This window comes from Aotus nancymaae, unplaced genomic scaffold, assembly GCF_030222135.1.
Source record: "Aotus nancymaae isolate 86718 unplaced genomic scaffold, 86718_ANA_hifiasm-v0.15.2.pri h1tg000062l, whole genome shotgun sequence".
Lineage (NCBI taxonomy): Eukaryota > Metazoa > Chordata > Mammalia > Primates > Aotidae > Aotus > Aotus nancymaae.
Genome location: NW_026988476.1, coordinates 33,109,938 through 33,129,998, shown reverse-complemented (window position 1 = coordinate 33,129,998; position 20,061 = coordinate 33,109,938). Strand labels below are relative to the sequence as shown.

General features: G+C 41.2%; 1 protein-coding gene across 6 annotated transcripts in view; it reads left to right on the top strand.

The window, feature by feature from the left end:
- TP53BP1 (tumor protein p53 binding protein 1) overlaps nt 1-20,061 on the top strand; it is a 119,365-nt gene that overhangs the window by 21,422 nt on the left and 77,882 nt on the right. For 5 of the 6 annotated variants that reach the window (XM_012442205.3, XM_012442207.2, XM_012442208.2 and 2 more), the window contains 6 exons: nt 501-685; nt 878-971; nt 1,220-1,304; nt 16,730-16,860; nt 17,748-17,906; nt 18,243-18,372. In XM_012442205.3, coding sequence (XP_012297628.2) covers nt 501-685; nt 878-971; nt 1,220-1,304; nt 16,730-16,860; nt 17,748-17,906; nt 18,243-18,372 — 784 coding nt within the window. The remainder of the gene's footprint in view (nt 1-500; nt 686-877; nt 972-1,219; nt 1,305-16,729; nt 16,861-17,747; nt 17,907-18,242; nt 18,373-20,061) is intronic. The other variant, XM_012442206.2, reaches the window with a different exon arrangement.

Genomic DNA, 20,061 nt, shown 5'->3' with positions numbered 1-20,061 from the left:
GGGTGGCAAGCATGGCGGCGGTGACGGGGAAGGGGTTGGAGGGCCCTGAGGAGGGGGTGGGGAAACGGTAGCTAGGAAGGCTTGGTGGTCGTGAGGAAAGCTGAAAGGCTGTGTGGCTTCTGGCGAACAGATACTACAAAGCAGTCTTTTGCGGGGGGGCGATAGAGGCGCCAGAAGGACGTTGGGAGAGTTGGGGGGGGTGGTGGAAAAAGGGGCGGGGAGAAAAAGAGGTTAGGAAGGAGGGGAAAGGGTGTCTACGAGAAGGTGATGAAAAAGAGAGGGAGGGATAGGCAGGCTTATTGTAAATAACGAGGAATGGGTGACTTGGTAGGCATGATAGGAAAGTGCTTGCAGCAATTATAAATAAAATATTCTAATTGGAGGAGTCCTGAACTGGTCCCCTTTCCCAGCTCTTGTACTTCCGCCCATTATTTAGGCTTAGACTGCGTTAGCAAGGCTAGTCCGTTACACGGAACTGATCTTTTGTTATTCCATTCCAGGGGAGCAGATGGACCCTACTGGAAGTCAGTTGGATTCAGATTTCTCTCAGCAAGATACTCCTTGCCTGATAATTGAAGATTCTCAGCCTGAAAGCCAGGTTCTAGAAGATGATTCTGGTTCTCACTTCAGTATGCTATCTCGACACCTTCCTAATCTTCAGACGCACAAAGAAAATCCTGTGTTGGTGAGTGATGTCTTGTTTGAAAATGATTGAGCATATTTTTTTTTTCTTTAAACCTAGAACAACCAGCAAACAAGTATTTAGAAGATCATTATCTTCTCAATAAAGTTGATTGGAAAAATTGTTCACAAATAGTATGTTTCATTTTGAACTATTTCATATATAATGGGGATATTTTGTATATGTATTTTTTAGGATGTTGTGTCCAATCCTGAACAAACAGCTGGAGAAGAACAAGGAGACAGTAATAGTGAGTTCAATGAACACTTGAAAGAAAACAAGGTTGCAGGTGAGATGTTTAAAGCTGTTGGTCCCCTTTGCATTTTTTGGGTGCTCTTGTTGGAGCTGGGTGGATTTAAACTTTATTTGATTGTGTCGAATGTATGTAAGGAAGCCTACTGTGGTATCTGCATAATAGGCACTCAAAATTTGATGTGCTAGTGTCACTGATTAGATTGGTATTGTCTTTATTCTTGATTTTCTATTAAAGTTTGGTGGTAAATATCCTTTGTGCTAATATTCATTTGTTTTTTTCAGACCCTGTGGATTCTTCTAACTTGGACACATGTGGTTCCATCAGTCAGGTCATTGAGCAGTTACCTCAGCCAAACAGGACAAGCAGGTATACAGTGTTTGAAGGAGTTTAAGTGTATTATTAGATTGGTTCTTTTATCTGTACCTGTTGCCTCATTCAAAGGATAAAAGGATTAATCTTTTTCTTGTGGATTAGGAAATGGGACTGGAGGATTGTATTAGTATTATGTTAGTACTGATAGTTGGAATCTCTTTTGTAAATGTAATAACAATTTTTATGCCTTATTATTCAAATCATTATCTGTCTTGTGCATGTGAAACAAAATAAGCATTCCTGTTAGTAGAAAAAAAATCATTCAAAAGTATTTAGGGGCCAGGTGGGTTGGCTTGTGCCTGTAATCCTAACCTTTTGAGAGGCCGAAGCAGGTGGGTCACTTGAGGTCTGGAGTTTGAGACCAGCCTGGCCAACATGGGAAAGCCGCATCTCTACTAAAAATACAAAAATTATCCGGTCATGGTGGTACGCACCTGTAAGCCCAGCTATTCAGGAGACTGAGGCAGGAGAATCCCTTGAACCTGGGAGGCGGAGATTGCAGTGAGCTAAGTTTGTGCCATTGCACTCCAGCCTGAGTGACAGAGCGAGACTCCATCTGAGGAAAAAAAAAGCATTTAGGAGTATTATCAGAACTATTAGGCATGTTTTCCATCTACCAATTGAAGTACCCCATCAGTTTTAGATCCAGAGTGTTTAATTCATACCCTAAACAAGATTCATCTTTTACTATGTCTTATACATATCTTTATAGTATCCATGTTTTGAGTTCATCCTCTAAGTTGGGTCCTGTATTGGATGTTTGATATATAGTATAATCTTATTTAATCCTATTCTTAAAGCAGCTGTTCAATGAACACATTCTATTATTTCCATGGTATAGAGGGGAAAATTGATGGGCAAAGAAATTAGATAACTTACTCTAGAGTACATTGCTAGTAAGTGACACAGCTGGGCTTTGAACCTGGTCTTTGTAACTCGAATGCCTCCAGTTTCTTTCTAACTAGTCAGTGCTTCTCAGTCTTCTGCCACAATTCTCCTAAGGTCCAAGGAGAATGTAGAGAACTTTAGGAGTGTTTGGGTGTCATAGTAGAAAGGGGAGGTGGTTAGAGAGGAGAATGTTAGCTTGAAATGGTTAAAGACTAAATTTTTTCTTAAAAAGAAATGGTTTTTGGCTGGGTGGAGTGGCTCATGCCTGTAATCCCAGTACTTTAGGAAGCTCAGGCAAGACGATCATTGAGCCCAGGACTTAGAGATCAGCCTGGCAGCATAATGAGACCCAGTCTCTACAAAAAAAGAGAAAAGAAAAGAAAAAAATGGACTGGGTGCAGTGGCTCACACCTGTAATCCCAGCACTTTGGGAGGCTGAGGTGGGCAGATCACCTGAGGTCAGGAGTTCGATACCAGTCTGGCCAAAATGGCGGAACTCTGTCTCTACTAAAAATACAAAAATTAGCTGGGCGTGGTGGCAGTTGCCTGTAAAACCAGCCACTCAGGAGGCTGAGGCAGGAAAATCACTTGAACCTGGGAAGCAGAGGTTGCAGTGAGCCAAGATGGCTCCACTGTACTCTAGCCTGGGCAACAGAGAAAGACTCTGTCTCAAAAAAGTTAGCAGAGCATGGTGGTGTGTGCCTGTAGCCCCACTATTCAGGAGGCTGATGTAAAAGGATCACTTGAGCCTGGAAGATTGAGGCTGTAGTGAGCCGTGATTGTGCCACTGCACTCCAGCCTAGGTGACAGAGTGAGACCTGTCTCAAAAAGAAAAACTTTTTTGGAGGTGTGTTTTATTTTATATTCTGTGTTCATTTGTTTTTTTTTTTTTTTTTTTTTTTTTTGAGACGGAGTTTCGCTCTTGTTACCCAGGCTGGAGTGCAATGGCGCGATCTCGGCTCACCACAACCTCCGCCTCCTGGGTTCAGGCAATTCTCCTGCCTCAGCCTCCTGAGTAGCTGGAATTACAGGCACGCGCCACCATGCCCAGCTAATTTTTTTTGTATTAGTAGAGACGGGGTTTCACCATGTTGACCAGGATGGTCTCGATCTCTTGACCTCGTGATCCACCCGCCTCGGTTCTGTGTTCATTTGTACATAATTTTTTTTTCTCACAAATCATCAAGTAAAATAAAAGCTTTAGAACAACCTGCAAACTGATGGGCTCATTGGGGCCTGCAGAAGGGGTTTTTTTGGCCTACATAGGTGGTAAAATGTTAATATGTTTGAATTAATTGACAGAATTTTAAAATGGGGAAATATCTCATAAAACTTAGATTTCTAGCTTCTGGCATTTCTTGTCTCTACTGGCAACACTTGGCTGGGGTTATGAGTAGCCATCAACCTCTGCTTAATTAACCTGAGCTAATTTTTTGAACATTAGTGCTATAATTTGCCATAGTCAATACAATTCACTATTGTACTTAGATACTGAGACCAGGTGTTCTTTTGTCATTTATCATAGTTCTTGTGCTTTTGTTCTTACGCCCAGCTGCTTCACTCCTCTGTGTTATCTTGCTTTGATTTCTGTGGGCATTTAAGTTTATGGCACCTCTTTAGGAACATGTGCCAGGCTTATCTGTGTATTTGTGGCTCAGTATCCTGGTTTGAGCCAGTGGGGACAGGAAGTATGGACATCCCTCATTGTGAATAAAGCAATGGTGTTTGAGAAGTTTCATGCTACTTCTTTTAATGTTAAATAAATGTGCAGGCACTGTGGCATGTGCTTTAAAGGGGCTTTGGCCATTGTGGAGCTTATAATAGGAGAGTAGGATGTTAAATGAGTCATTACATCAGTAGCTATTCAATTACAATTGTTATCATTGCAAAGAGGAAAAAAAATACATATAACCTAATATGAGGGATAAGGGAATACCTCTTTGTGAAATATAGTCTGAACAATAAATATGAATTTACTAGGCATAGTTGAAGGGTAGGGGAGTAATGTGCAGTGTGCAAGGAAGAGCTTTCCAGACAGAATGAACTGTGTGTGCAAAGGCCATTAAGCTGGAAAGAATTTGGAGTTGATTCCAAAAGAATGAAATCTCTTCAAGGCACTTTTTTTTATTTGAGACAGAGTCCCGCTGTTGTTGCCCAGGCTGGAGTGCAATGGTGTGATCTTGGCTCACTGCAACTTCTGCCTCCTGAGTTCAAGTGATTCTCTTGCTTCAGTCTCCTGAATAGCTAGGATTACAGGTGCCCACCACCACTCCTGGCTAATTTTTTTTTTTTTTTGAGACAGAGTCTTGCTCTGTCACCCAGGTTGGAGTGCAGTGGCGAGATCTTGGCTCACTGCAACCTCTGCCTCCTGGGTTCAAGCAATTCTCCTGCCTCAGCCTCCTGAGCAGCTGACATTACAGGCACACACCACCATGCCCAGCTAATTTTTTGTATTTTTAGTGGAGATGGGGTTTCACCATACTGGTCAGGCTGATCTTGAACTCCTGACCTGGTGATCCACCTGCCTTGGCCTTCCAAAGTGCTGGGTGTGAGCCACTTCACCTGGCCAAATCCATCAAATTTATTCACATTTCCTATGTTACTTCTTTTTGTGTGTGCGTGTGAATATGTGTGTATTAAGTTTTATACAGTTTTATCACCTGTGTAGGTTTGTGTGTGCACCACTACAGTCAGGTTGCAGTTCTAACACTGAAAGGATGCCTTGCCCTTTTTTTTTTGTTTGAGACAGAGTCTTGTTCTTGTTGTCCAGGCTGGAGTGCAATGGCTCAATCTTGGCTCACCACAGCCTCCGCCTCCTGAGTTCGAGCAATTCTCCTGTCTCAGCCTCCTGAGTAGCTGAGATTACAGGCATGCGCCACCACATCCGGCTAGTTTTTGTATTTTTAGTGGAGACGAGGATTCTCCATGTTGGTCAGTTCGGTCTTGAACTCTTGACCTCAGGTGATCTGCCTGCCTTGGCTTCCCAAAGTGCTAGGATTACAGGCGTGAGCCACTGTGCCCGGCCTGCCTTGCCTTTTTATAGCCATATCTACCTCCCTCTTTTGCATCCCAACCCCTGGCAACCATTCATCCATTCTTCATGTGTAAAAATATCATTTCAAAATACTGTATAAAATGGGATCATATGGTATGTAATCTTTTGGGATTGACTTTCTTGGAGACAGGGCCTCACTCTCTTGCCCAGGCTGGAATGCAGTGGCAAGGTCATGCTTACTGCAACCTGCACTTCCTGGGCTCAAGCAATCCTCCCTTCTCAGCTTCCCAAGTAGCTGAGATAACAGGCACAGGCCACCACACCCAACTAATTTTTTTTAACTTTTTTTAGAGATGGAGTTTGCTATATTGCCCAGGCTGGTCTCCAATGCCTGGGCTCAAGTGATCCTCCTGTCTTACCTTCCCAGAGTGCTGGGATTACAGGCATGAGCCACCACGCTTAGCCCTGGGATTGGCTTTTTCAGTCAGTATAACTTCTGGGAGATCCATCCATGTTTTTGCATGTATCAATAGTTCATTTTTATTGCTGAGTAGTCTTCCATGCTGTGGATGTACTACAGTTTGTTTAACCATTCATCTGTTGAAGGACATCTAGGTTTTCTCCTGGTTTTGACTACTATGAAGAAAGCTGCTATAAACATTTATTGTACAGGTTTTTCTTTTCTTTTTGTTTTTTTTGAGATGGAGTCTTGCTGTGTTACCCAGGCTGGAATGCAATCTCAGCTCACTGCAACCTCCGCCTCCCAGGTTTAAGCGATACTCCTGCCTCAGCCTTCCGAGTAGCTGGGACTACAGGCGTGTACCACCATGCCTGGCTAATTTTTGTATTTTTAGTAGAGACGGGATTTCACCATGTTGACCAGGCTGTTCTTGAACTCCTCGGCCTGCCTCAGCCTCCCAAAGTGCTGGGATTACAGGTGTGAGTCACTGCGCTCGGCCATATGTACAGGTTTTTCTGTGAACAGGTTTTTCATTTCTCTAGGATAAATGCTGAGTTTTGCAATTGCTGGGTCTTAGTAGTTGCATGTTTGGTTTTTTAAGAAACTATCAAACTGTTTTCAGGAGCAGCTGTACCATTTTATAGTCCTACCAGCAATGTATGAGTGATCTAATTTTTGTTTCATCCTCACCAGCATTTGGTGTTTTCACTATTTTTTTGTGTGTGTGATGGAGTATCACTCTGTCACGCCCAGGCTGGAGTGCAGTGGCTCGATCGTGGCGCACTGCAACCTCTGCCTCCTGGATTCAAGCACTTCTCCTGCCTCACCTTCCTGAGTAGCTGGGATTACAGGTGCCTGCCACCATGCCCAGCTAATTTTTTGTATTTTTAGTAGAAATGAGTTTCACCATGTTGATCAGGCTGGTCTCGAACTCCTGACTTCAGGTGATCTGCCTGCCTTGGCCTCCCAAAGTGCTGGCATTACAGGCATGAGCCACCACACCCGGCCCACACTATTTTTTATTTTAGCCATTACAAGTCTGTAGTGATACCTCATTGTTGCTTCAGTTTGTATTTCCTTAATGGCTAATGATGGTGAGCATCTTTTCATGTGTTACTTGCTACCCGTCATTTTCTTCAGGGAAATAAATGTCTATTCATATCTTTTGCCTATTTTCTAATTGGATTGTCTTTTTACTCTTGTGTTTTGAGAGATCTTTATATATTCTAGATACTAGTCTTCCGTTGAACATGTATTTTGCAAATATTTTCTCCCACTCTGTTCTTCATAGGGTTTTTCATAGAGCAATTTTCAATTTTGGTGAGATCTGTTAAATAATTTTAACAGAATAATATAAATCATTTCCTTTTTTTTTTTTTAAAGACAGAGTCTCACTCTGTCACCTAGGCTGGAGTGCAGTGGCGCAGTCCCAGCTCACTGCAATCTCTGCTGTCCGAGTTCAAGCGATTCTCCCGCCTTAGCCCCACCCTGAGTAGCTGGGATTACAGGTGCCTGCCACAGCGCCCAGCTAATTTTTGTAGTTTTTAGTAGAGATGAGGTTTCACCATCTTGGCCAGGCTGGTTTTGAACTCCTGACCTCGTGATCCACCTGCCTTGGCCTCCCAAAGTGCTGGGATTACAGGTGTGAGCCACTGCTCCCAGCCAAATCATTTACTTTAAAAAGGGCTTATAGGCCAGGCACAGTGGCTCACACCTATAATTTCAGCACTTTGGGAGGCCACGGCGAGTGGACCACTTAAGCTCTGGAGTTCAGGACCAGCCTGGGCAATATGGTGAAACCCCATCTTTACCAAAAATACAAAAAAATTAGCTGGGCATGGTGGCACACATCTGTGGTTCCAGCTACTCAGGAGGCTGAGGTGGAAGGATCGCTTAAGCCTGGGAAGGAGAGTTTGCAGTGAGCTGTGATCGTTCCACTGCACTCTAGCCTTGGCGGCAGAGTGAGACCCTACCTCAAAAACAAATAAATAAATAAATAAAATAAAATGAATAGGGCTTATGATGAAAAGCAGAGAGTCCTTCTTCACCCTCGATCCCTTTTCACAAAGGCAACTGTCTTTAACTGTTGGTGGTTTTACTTCTGGGAGGTTATCTTCCTACCTCTAATACTATTATGAAACTATAAATGTGTTTTATATGTAAACTAATTCTATTGTACTGTCATTTCTTGCTTTATCAGATTAAGACAATTGAGTTCTGATAATGAAAGATAGGATAACTGAGCAACACCCTCCCAATTTTTTAAAATTTGTTTTCACTCTCCCAATTTTTGATAATAGTTATTTTAATTCTTCTACTGGCTCCTTTTATACCTCTAAATAATATATTTAAACCTTTGTTTTCTCTTTCCAGCAACTTTAGACAGTGGAGAAAAGTTTAACATCAGTATTGTTTTTTGTCTGTAATCTGAATTATTTCATCCTTTTTCTGATTCATCTAATCATTCTCCAAAATTTTTTTGAGTTTTTTTTGAGACAGAGTCTTGCTTTTTGCTTTGTTGCCTAGGCTGGAGTGCAGTGGCACCATTTCTGCTCACTGCAACTTCCACCTCCTGGGTTCAAGTGATTATTGTGCCTCAGCCTCCCGAGTAGCTGGAATTACAGGCGAGCACCACAACGCCTGGCTAATTTTTGTATTTTTAGTAGAGACTCAGTTTCACCATGTTGGCCAGGCTGATCTCGAACTTGAGGCTGACCTCAAGTGATACGCCCAACTCTGCCTCCCAAAGTACTTTTTTATTTTGTATTTTCTATGTGTCAGGTGTTGTTGGATTTTGGGAGTACAAAGTGATCAGAAGAAATAAAAATCGTAGACCTTAGTGTAGCTTACATTCTTGTGTAGGGTATAGAAATATATGATAAGTAAAATATGTAGTACATTAGATATTGATAAGGACCGAAGAGATAAATATAACAGGGAAGGAGAGAGGAAGCACCAAAGGAGTTGCAAGTTTATATAGGCCGTCTAGGGAGTGCTTCATTGATAGGACATTTGATTAAAAATATAAAGTGAGACTGGGCATGGTGGCTTACTCCTGTAATGCTGGCACTTCGGGAGGCCAAGGCAGGAGTATCACTTGAGCCCAGGAGTTTGAGAGCAGCCTGGACAACATAGTGAGACCCTCATCTCTATAAAAAAATACAGAGTAAGACAGTCATGGTAGTATGCGCCTGTGATCCCAGCTACGTGAGAGGCTGAGGTGGGAGGATCATTTGAGCCTGGGAGGTTTAAGACTGCCCTGAGCCATGATTGCTTCACTGCACTCTAGCCTCGGTGACAGAGTGAGACCATATTTCCAAAAAAAAAATGTCTAAAGTGAGTAAGTATATTTGCTGTTATCTGGGATAAGTGCGATCCATGCATGGAAAATGGCAAGTACAAAGACCCTGAGACATGAGTGTCCCTGGAATATTTAAGAAAAAGCAAGGAGGTTAGTGTGGCTGTAGTGGAGTGACTAAGAGAAGTGGGAGAAGAGGTTAGAGAAGTGAAAAGGGAACCAGATTATGTAAGGCATTGTGAGGAATTTGGCTCTTATTTTTAGTGAGATAGGAAGACATTTTAGAGTTTTGAGCAGGGGAATGACATCATCTGATTTAGTTTTTTAACAGAATCACTCTGGCTGCTTGATTAAGAATAGAGTGAAGGAGGACAAGGCTAGAGGCAGGAAGACCAATCAGGAAACTATTGACATAATTTAGCAAAATGTGATAGTGGCTAGACCAGGGTTGAAGCAGATGAAGAATAGTGAGAGTCTGACAATTCGAAAAGAGGATTCAAAGATAGATCAGATGTGGAGTGTGAGAGACAAGAAGGAAGTAACAGTTATTCCAGGTTTGGTTTGCTTTGAGCATCTGGGACTACAGATGCGTACCACCATGCCTGGCAGATTCCAGGTTTTTGATTTGAGCAACTAGAGTAATGGAATGACATTTAAGATGGAGAAGACTGCAGGAGGGGAAGTTCAGTTTTAAACATGTTAAGCATTGAGCCACCCAGTTGGACGAGGAAGTCTGGAGCTTAGAGGGACAGGTCTAGGCCGGAGGTTTAAATTGCAGACTCATAGCAGATAGATACTATTCTAAACCATGAGTCTGGATAAGGTCATTAAGTGGTAAATGTGGCTAGAGAAGAGGTCCAGGGACTCATGGAGCCCACCAGCATTTAGAGATCAGGGACAAGAGGGAAAAACACCAGAAGAAACTAAAAAGAGCTCAAAGTGCTATCATCCTTCATTGCTTCTTTTCTACCATTTGCAACATTTGCTCTTGAACTTTCTTTCTCTCTATTTCCCAGGGTCATTTATCTGGTCCTTTCAGTTATATAGATAATGTTCTATTTTGTTTTTGTAAAAATCTTGTCTTCTTTCACTTGCTTGAGTCACTGTTCCCAACTTTGCAAATTTATGTTTTCACCTCTTTTATGTTTATTAAAGTTATGCATAATGCTCTTTTTATGAAGTATTAATTGTGTAGAAAGTTGCAAGGAAGCAAAGATATCATCTGTAATCCTGCCACCCAGAGGCTAATTACTGTAAATATTTTGCCATCTTTTCTCTCTTTTTTTGTTCATTTGATTTATATGTTTGGCATCATGTGGAAAGTAAAAGTGTATGTTTGCTGATGTTTTGTTTAACAACATGCACATTTTTTCTGTGACAATTAAAACTTAACATATTCCCGAAGTTTTTTATTTTAAAAGTTTAAGCCTACAGAAGAAATGAAAGCGTATACATTTGTTCTCTGTGTCTGTGTGTGTTGTACTTTTTTTGGGGGATGAATTGTTTAAAACCAGGTTGCATTCATCAGAGTTCTCCTTAATATGATATCCCCTTAAATACTTAAGCATTCATCCCCTAAGAATAAGTACATTATTCTATATAATCATAGTACCATTATCATACATAAGAAAGTAATAATTCCATAATATCTAATTATGTAGTTCTGATTTTCCCAATTGTCTCAAAGATGTCTTTTATCTTGTTTTATTGATTGATTGGTTGATAGGATCTAAGATCCAATTCAGATTTCACATTTTATATTTGATTGTTTCACATACACACATATATGCACACACACACACACACACACACACACACACACATATTTTGGAGACAGAGTCTTACTCTGTTGCCCAGGCTAGATTGCAGTGGGACAATCTTGGCTTACTGCAACCTCCACCTCCTGGGTTCAAGCTGTTGTCTTGCTTCAGCTTCCCAAGAAGCTGGGACTATAGGTGCATGCCACCACACTGGTTAATTTTTTTTTTTCTGAGACGGAGTCTCACTCTGTCATCCGGGATGGAGTGCAGTGGCGTGATCTCAGCTCACTGCAACCTCCGCCTCCCAGGTTCAAGCAATTCTTCTGCCTCGTCCTCCTGAGTACCTAGGACTGCAGGTGTGTACTAGCATGTCTGGTTAATTTTTTGTATTTTTAGTAGAGACGGGGTTTCACCATGTTAGCCAGGATGATCTTGATCTCCTGACCTCGTGATCCGCCCACCTCAGCCTCCCAAAGTGCTGGGATTACAGGTGTGAGGCACTGCACCCGGCCTAATTTTTGTATTTTTATTAGAGATGGGGTTGCATCATGTTGGCCATGCTAGTCTCGAACTGCTAACCTTAAGTGATCTGCCTGCACTGGACTCGGTCTGCCTGCCTTGGGCTCCCGAAGTACTGGCATTACAGGCATAAGCCACTGCACCTGGCCCTGTTTCAAACATTTTTAATAGTGGCATAATGTTTTATTAATAGATTATGAAATTATTTAATCATTTCCTTAATGCTGAACTTAGAGGTTGTTTCAGAGTTTCACTCTTGTTGCCCAGGCTGGAGTGCAATGGCGCGATCTCGGCTCACTGAAACCTTTGCCTCCCGGGTTCAAGCGATTCTCCTGCCTCAGCCTCCTGAGTAGCTGGGATTACAGGCATGTGCCACCACGCCTGGCTAATTTTGTGTTTTTAATAGAGACAGGGTTTCTCCATGTTGATCAGGCAGGTCTTGAACTCCCAACCTCAGGTGATCTGACTGCCTCAGGCCTCCTAAAGTGTTGGGATTACAGGCGTAAGCCACCATGCCAGGTTGTTTTTCAATAACAGTAGACTTTTAGAAATAAGCTTGCATAAGGACTGTTCCATATTTCAAATTATTTCTTATGATAGAAATGATTAGAATTGCTAGGTATATGTATTTTTAAAACTTTTGATGCATATTTCCAAATGATTGTCCATAAAGTATTTGTTTATCTATACTCATTGGAAGTGTATGGTGATGCTCATTTCACCTTAATTTGAGTAACACTGAATAGTACTACAGCATTAAATAATTTTTTTCTAACTTAATTAGCAACAAATGGTTTATCTGATTTATGTGTTTAAAGATACTTGTATTTTTTTTTCAGTTGTCTATTCTGTCATTTGTCTATATGTTGAGGTTCTTTGTATGGGATGAATCCTCTATATTTTATGGAGACTAATCTTTTGTTATATTCCTTGCACTTATTTTTTCCTAATTAGTTGTCTTTTAGTTTTTAAAAAATTTATTTATTGTATTTTATTGTATTTTTTTTTTTTTGACAGAGTCTTGCTCTGTTGCCCAGGCTTGAGTACAGTGGTGTGATCTCTGCTTACTGCAGCCTGCACCTCCCAGGTTCAAAAGACTCTCCTGACTCAACCTCCCAAGTAGCCACGATTACATGCGTGTGCTGGGACTACAGGCATGTGCCACCTTGCCTGGCTAATTTTTGTATTTTTAGTAGAGATGGGGTTTTACTACCTTGGCCAGGCTCGTCTTGAACTCCTGACCTCAGGTGATCCACCTGCCTTGGCGTCCCAAAGTTCTGAGATTACAGGCATGACCCACCACGCCTGGCCTAAACATTCATTTTATTTTTATGTTTTTGAGACAGAGTCTCACTCTGTCATCCAGCCTGGAGTGCAATGGTACCATCTTGGCTCACTTCAACCTCTGCCTCCCAGGTTCAATTGATTTCTTGTGCCTCAGCCTCCCACGTAGCCAGGATTACAGGTGTGTGCCACCATGCCTGGCTAATTTTTTTATTTTTAGTAGAGATTGGGTTTTGCCATGTTGGCCAGAGTGATCTCGAACTCCTGGACCTTGAACTCCTGAGCCTCGTGATCCACCCACCTCAGCCTCTCAAAGTCCTGGGATTACAGGTGTGAACCACTGTGCCCAGACAGTTGTCTTTTAATTTTATTATGTATTTTGACCTGTGATGTTAACTTATTTAAAAAATATATGGTGTTGGCCAGGTGCAGTGGCTCACGCCTATAATCCCAGCACTTTGGGAGGCTGAGGGAGGCGGGCAGATCACGAGGTCAGGATGTTGAGACCATCCTTGCCAACATGGTGAAATCCTGTCTTCTAAAAATACAAAAATTAGCCAGGCGTGGTGGCATGTGCCTGTAGTCCCAGCTACTCAGGAGGCTGAGGTAGGAGAATTACTTGAACACAGGAGGTGGAGGTTGCAGTGAGCTGAGATCATGCCACTGCACCATAGCCTGGGCAACAGAGTGAGACTCTATCTCAAAAAAGAAAAAAAATTGGTGTTTGCTTGAGCCCAGTAGTTGAAGGCTGCAGTAAACTGTGATCATGCCACTGCCCTTTAGCCTGGGAGACACTCTGTCTCTGTCTCTTTTTTTTTTTTTTTGAGATGAGGTCTCACTCTGTCGCCAGGCCTGAGTGTAGTTGTACAATCTTGGCTCACTGCAACCTCCACCTCCCAGGTTCAGGGGATTCTCCTACCTCAGCCTCCTAAGTAGCTGGGACTACAGGCACATACCACCATGCTAATTTTTGTATTTTTAGTAGAGATTGGGTTTCACCATGTTGGCCAGGCTGGTCTTTATCTCTCTTCAGTGATCCGCCTGCCTTGGCCTCCCAAAATACTGGGATCACATGTATGAGCCACCATGCCCAGTCCCTTAAAAAAAAAAGTGACTAAAAAAAGTATATGTGTATACATATATAAGCTTCTTACCTGAATTTTGTTTGGACTCTCTGGTTCTATTATGTATTCTAAGATTTTTTTTTTTTCTTTTCTTTTTTTTTTTTTTTTTTTTTATGCCAGATTTATTTTATTTTGAATTGTATGAATGTCTTGCTTCAAAGGTTTTCATTTCAACATCTTTATTTCAGTATTATCTCTTTTTTTTTTTTTTTTAAAGAGAAAGAGAGAGAATAGGAAGGAGGAAAGAGGAAGAGAAAGAGAGAGAGAGAATGGGGAGGAGGGAGAAGGAAAAGAAAGAGGGAGAGAGAATGGAAGTATTGCTTTCTTGCCCAGGCTAGAATGCAATTTAGTAATGGGTATTGAAAACCTCTTTTATACTGATAATTATACTTAATGATGTAGTCAGGAAGGAATAAGGGAAGAAGATAACAAACAAACAGTCAACCAATATTTAATTTAAACCTATGAAATGCTATGCGATTACTGAGGAGTGATTTACTTCCAATTATATAGTCACCTTTGGAATAGGTGTGAGGTGGTAATGTATGTTTTGTGTATTTGAAGTGGAGAGTTCTATAAATGTTTATTAAGTTTACTTGTTCCGGGTCCGAGTTCAAGTTCTGAATATCCTTGTTAATTTTCTATGTCGTTGATCTATAGAATCGTTAGCTCTTCTTGTTGCATTGATCCTTTTGCCATTATGTAATGTCATTCCTCACCTCTTTTGATCTTTGTTGCTTTAAAGTCTACTTTATCAGAGGTGAGAATTGCATCTCCTGCTTTTTGTTTATTAGTTTATTTTTACTCTCTGTTTGATTGGTAAATCTTCCTCCTTCTCTCTGAGTCTTTGTGTATTGTTGCATGTAAGATGGGCCCGGATGCAGCATACCGATGGGTTTTGGCTTTTTATCCAATTAAAATATATTTAAGTTTAATACCGGTGTTTGATGCTAGCTGGCTGTTTTGCGCATTAGTTGATGTAAATTTTTTATTGTGTTAAAGATCTTTGCTTTTTGATATATTTTTGGAAAGGCTGATATTGGTTGTTCCTTTATATGTATAGTGCTTCTTTCAGAAGCTCTTGTAAAGCAGGCCTGGTGGTGGTGAACTCTCTAAGTACTTGTTTGTTCGCAAAAGATTTAATTTTTCCTTCACTCATAAAGCTTAGTTTGGCTGGATAGGAAATTCTGGGTTGAAAGTTCTTTTCTTTAAGGATGTTAAATATTGGTCCCCACTCTTTTCTGGCTTGTAGGGTTTCTGCTGAGAGATCTGCTGTAAGTCTGATAGGTTTCCCTTTATGGGTAACCTGACCTTTCTCTCTGGCTGCCCTTAGTATTTTCTCCTTCATTTCAACCCTAATAAATCTGGCGATTATGTGCCTTGGGGTTGGTCTTCTTGAAGAATATCTTTGTGGTGTTCTCTGTATTACCTGGAGTTGAATATTACCCTGCCTTGCCAGGTTGGGAAAATTTTCCTGAATGATATCCTGAAGAGTATTTTCCAACTTGGATTCATTCTCTTCATCACATTCAGGTACACCTATCAAACGTAAATTAGGTCTTTTCACATAGTCCCATATTTCCTGGAGACTTTGCTCATTCCTTTTCATCCTTTTTTCTGCATTCTTGTCTTCTCGTTTCATTTCACTGAGCTGGTCCTCGACTTCTGATAGCCTTCCTTCTGCTTGATCAATTCGACTGTTTAAACTTGTGCATGCTTCGCGAAGTTCTCGTGTTGTGTTTTTCAGCTCCATCAATTCACTTATATTCCTCTCTAAATTGTCCATTCTCATTAACATTTCGTCAAACCTTTTTTCAAGGTTCTTAGTTTCTTTGCATTGGGTTAGAATAAGTTCTTTTAATTCACAGAAGTTTCTTATCACCCACGTTTGGAAACCTGCTTCTGTTATTGGAACACCCGTGTAATCTATTAAGCCTTGTTCCGTTACTGATGAGGAATTGCAATCCCCTGTAGAGGGAGAGGCATTCTGATTTTGAGTATTCTCTACCTTTTTACGCTGGTTTCTTCCCTTCATTATATATTTGTCCGTCTGTCGTCTTTATAATTACCGACTTTCTAACTGGGTCTCTGACGTCCAACTTGTTGATTCCCTGTGCCGAAATCTGAGCAATCCACTGAGCCGGCCAAAACAGCGGTGTTAAGATTGATGGTGTTTTTCTGCCCGGGAATCTCTGGACTCTGCACCAAGAACTGGCGTGCTAAGGCACCAGCAAAACCGCCACGCCGGCCACAAGAGTCGCCCTGGCGACCCGTGGTGCTCCTCCACTGGGAATCTCCTGGTCCATGAGCAACTAATATTCGTCTGAAAGTGTGGCGTCCTCTCGTTCTTTGCGCTTTCACTGGGAGGTACGTGCCCGAGCTGCTAATCATCAGCCATCTTGGATCTCTCTCTTTTTTTTCTTTTTGAGATGGAGTCTTACTCTATCACCCAGGCTGGAGTGCAGTGGCGTGATCTCGGCTCACTACAACCTCTGCCTCCCAGGTTCAAGTGATTCTCCTGCCTCAGCCTCCTGAGTAGCTGGGATTACAGACACACACCACCACGCCCAGCTACTTTTTGTATTTTTAGTAGAGGCAGCCTTTCACCATGTCAACCAGGATGGTCTCAGTCTCTTGACCTTGTGATCTGCCACCCTCGTCCTCCGAAAGTGCTGAGATTACAGGCATGAGCCATTGAGCCCGGCCATGTTCTAAGATTTTTTATTAAAATATTTCTGTGAACTTTTAAAGCTTTTTGAGCCCTTTCTCTGCTCATCTAATATATATCTTCTCTTGTCACTCATCAGTAATTCTTCTGAATGCAAAATTTTTCTACCTCTGCTCAAAAATATAAAATATATGTTGGTGCCTTGTTTATTTTTTTTATTTACTTAATTCTGTATAGGATGTTGAATTGTTAATCTTTTAGGTGCTTTTTATAGAAAGAAGCACTATAAAGGTGAGGTATCTTACTTTCTTACTTTTTCAAGTTCGGCTAAGAGGTGGTTGGTATGTGTAGGGGGTCAGAGTGCTTTGATTAAAGTGTCCCAAACTATCTGGGAACACATGATTATATTCTTCCGCTGTGTAGTGTTCTGGGCCTGTCAGTGGTGGAATCTGCCCCTGCTGTGGAGGAAGAGAAGGAAGAAGAGCTGGAACGGAAGGAGAAAGAGAAGGAAGAAGATACTTCAGGCAATACTACACATTCCCTTGGTGCTGAAGGTAGCCTTGTGCCTTTTTCAGAATGGTAGATTTTTCTAACTTCCTTTAACATGATCCTGCACATGTCTAAATTTCTTCTCTTTATTTGGTTACAGATTTCTCATAATTAAATTGCGAGTCATTAATAAATTTGCTAGTAATTTAAAATGTTCCACCTGATTTGGTGTTCAGGAATTTGTAGTTCATTGGATAGCCTCCTTTCTGTGTATTCAGTTTTCTTCCTTTTGTATTCATTTGTTTTTCAAATAATTTTGGAATGTGTGCTTTGTCAGGTGGAAATACAATCTGAATTGCTATGACTGTGGGTATGGTTTATGATGTACCTTTAGAAAGCAAACATAGTCTATCATATTAAGTGCTTATAAGGTTTTATAGTATGAACTATTTTTACTTTATTATGCATTTTTCCCCTTCATCTTTAATGCATTTTTTAAAAATTAAAAAAAAATTTTTTTGAGATGGAGTCAAGCTCTGTCGCACAGGCTAGAGTGCAATGGTGTGATCTCGGCTCACTAAGACCTCTGTCCCCTGGCTTCAAGCGATTCTTGTGCCTCAGCCTCCTGAGTAGCTAGGATTACAGGTGTGCGCCACCACACCTGGCTAATTTTTGTATTTTTAGTAGAGATGGGGTTTCACCATGTTGGCTAGGCTGGTCTCGACCTCCTGACTTAAAGTGATCCACCCACCTCGGCCTCCCAAATGCTGGAATTAACAGGTATGAACCAATGCACCTGGCCATATTTGTTTTTTATTTTTGAAAAATTTGAGGGGTGCACAGGGCTTTGATATGAAGGACTTAACAGGACCCTCCTTTGCTGAGATACAGCAGCTTGTACATTGCATAATGTTGTGGGATGATAACTAATTTCTTGGCATTGTGTTCCTAGATACTGCCTCATCACAGTTGGGCTTTGGGGTTCTGGAACTCTCCCAGAGCCAGGATGTTGAGGAAAGTACTGTGCCATGTGAAGTGGACAAAGAGCATCTACAGTCAGTAACCACCAACTCTGGTTATACCAGGCTATCTGATGTGGTTGCTAATACTGGTATGAAACATGTTTTCTGGCATTTGATGTTGTTGTGTTTTCTCCCTTACTAGAGGTAGATTTTTTCCTTGGTAAGTTTTGTAGCTATCCAAGTTGATATAATCTAAGTAATTTCGTAATGTTGAAGAGTTTTCTGGTAAATACTTGTCAATTGTTTGCTTGTGGTCTGAGGTTTTCTTTAAGTTATAGGTTACTTTCCTTTTTAGAATGATCCCTGTATATATTTGTAAATTGGACTTCTGTTAAAATTTTTGCTTTTTAAAAAGCATTTGGGACTGTATCTAGTATTTTGAAAAATTAATTATCTCCTTCCTGTTTTTTTTATAAAACTCTAAGCAGTTAAGCACAAAGAACAGTCCAGTGAAGATATTCCCATAGCAGAACAGGCCAGCAAGGACGTCCCTGTGATAGCACAGCCCAGTAAGGATGTACATGTGGTGAAAAAGCAAAATCTACCACCTGCAAGGTAAGTCGTGTTCTTTCTAAAAAGTATTAATGGGTTTTGCTATAGGGTTATACTAATTTTGTTTTACCAGATGAAAACATTTTTATAAATTGTTGATTTATAAATATTTTTCCCCTTATACTGGGCATACTTGTGTTCCATTAGAAACATTGTTTACTTATGAAGTCTCAAGACTCATTTTTTGTCTGTCTGTTTGAGACAAAGTCTCACTATGTTGCCCTAGGCTTATGTGATTCTCTGCCTCTGTCTCCCAAACACCTGGGCCGTACTTGACTACTTATCTTATCTTTAGGCATTCTACAAAGACTCTTTTTTGTTAATTAAAAAAAAAAAGTTTTGCTGGGTGCAGTGTCTCATGCATGTAACCCCAGCACTTTGGGAGGCTGAGAAGGGTGGATCATGAGGTCAGGAGTTGGAGACCAGTCTGGCCAACATGGCGAAATCCCGTCCCTATTAAAAGTTAGCCAAGTGTGATGGTGGGTGCCTGTAATACCAAATACCTGGGAGGCTGAGTCAGGAGAATCCCTTGAACCTAGAAAGCAGAGGTTGCAGTGAGCCGAGATCATGCCACTGTACTCCAGCCTGGGTGACAGAGCAAGACTCTGTCTCAAAAAAAATTTTTTTTGGTGTAGAAATGGAGTCTTGCTATGTTGCTCAAGCTGGTCTCGAACTCCTGGGCTCAAGTGATCCTTCTGCCTCTGAAGTGCTGAGATTATAGGTGTGAGACACTCTGCCTGGCCTACAATGATGTTTTAAGACTGCTCTAACTATAAGTGTGACTCCGTGATCTTTGGTTGCCACTCTTCCTTTGTGATCTTTGTCTGCAGAGACACTGCCTGTCTGTAGGAGGTCTTCTTAGCCTCTCTGGTTAGTTATGAAGAGTAACATGAATATTATATTTGAAAGCCTACTATTTATATACTTGAGGAGCTCCCAGATTGCTTTCGGTTCTCAAGTATCCTGCATCTGGTATTTTATGGTATCAATAGATGTAGGGATTTTCTCAGGTTCTTTAGGCTTTTAACTTGGTAGGAATTAGGGAATGTGCCTCTGCTTCGTCTCTAGTGATTTTTATAACCAAAGCTTCATTGCGTCTGGCCAGCAGGTGAAGTTTGAATATGGCTGAGGAAAACTGCAATGCTTCCAGTTTGGGGAAGGGGATAAATAAACAGTCAGTATTGTTTTATTAATTCCTTTAATAGAAAGAGTGGGGAGGGGTTGTCCTAAGCAAAGTTGAATATCAAGAGAAATTGTCTTTCTAGCATAAAACACTTGGCATAACAGTGACTTTTTAGGCTTTTCTTTTAGATGCTACCTTCCAGCTAGTTATGCTATTCTGTTTATCCTGGGGAGTGGTAGAACAGGTGAACCTCATAAGTCTCTGGAAAGGGACCAGGGATGAATGTCTTACATGTGTTAGTATTTGGGGAAAAGGTCAGCAGAAGATGTGTGTTGCACTAGTACAGAGGATAATTCACATCAAACACTTTCCATGGAACGTCTTAGTTTGGACTGTTCTCCTTACTGGCATTGTTGTGGTCTGGATCAGAATTCTTCCTACAGCTCTGGATAACAGTATATGTAACAAAAATCCCCCAAGTCACTCATCAGAAGTCTTAGAAAGCCTGCAGCATGGTATTGAGCAGAGTTGAAGACAGGTATTGGCTGTGTGAGAGAGTGAGACAGGTT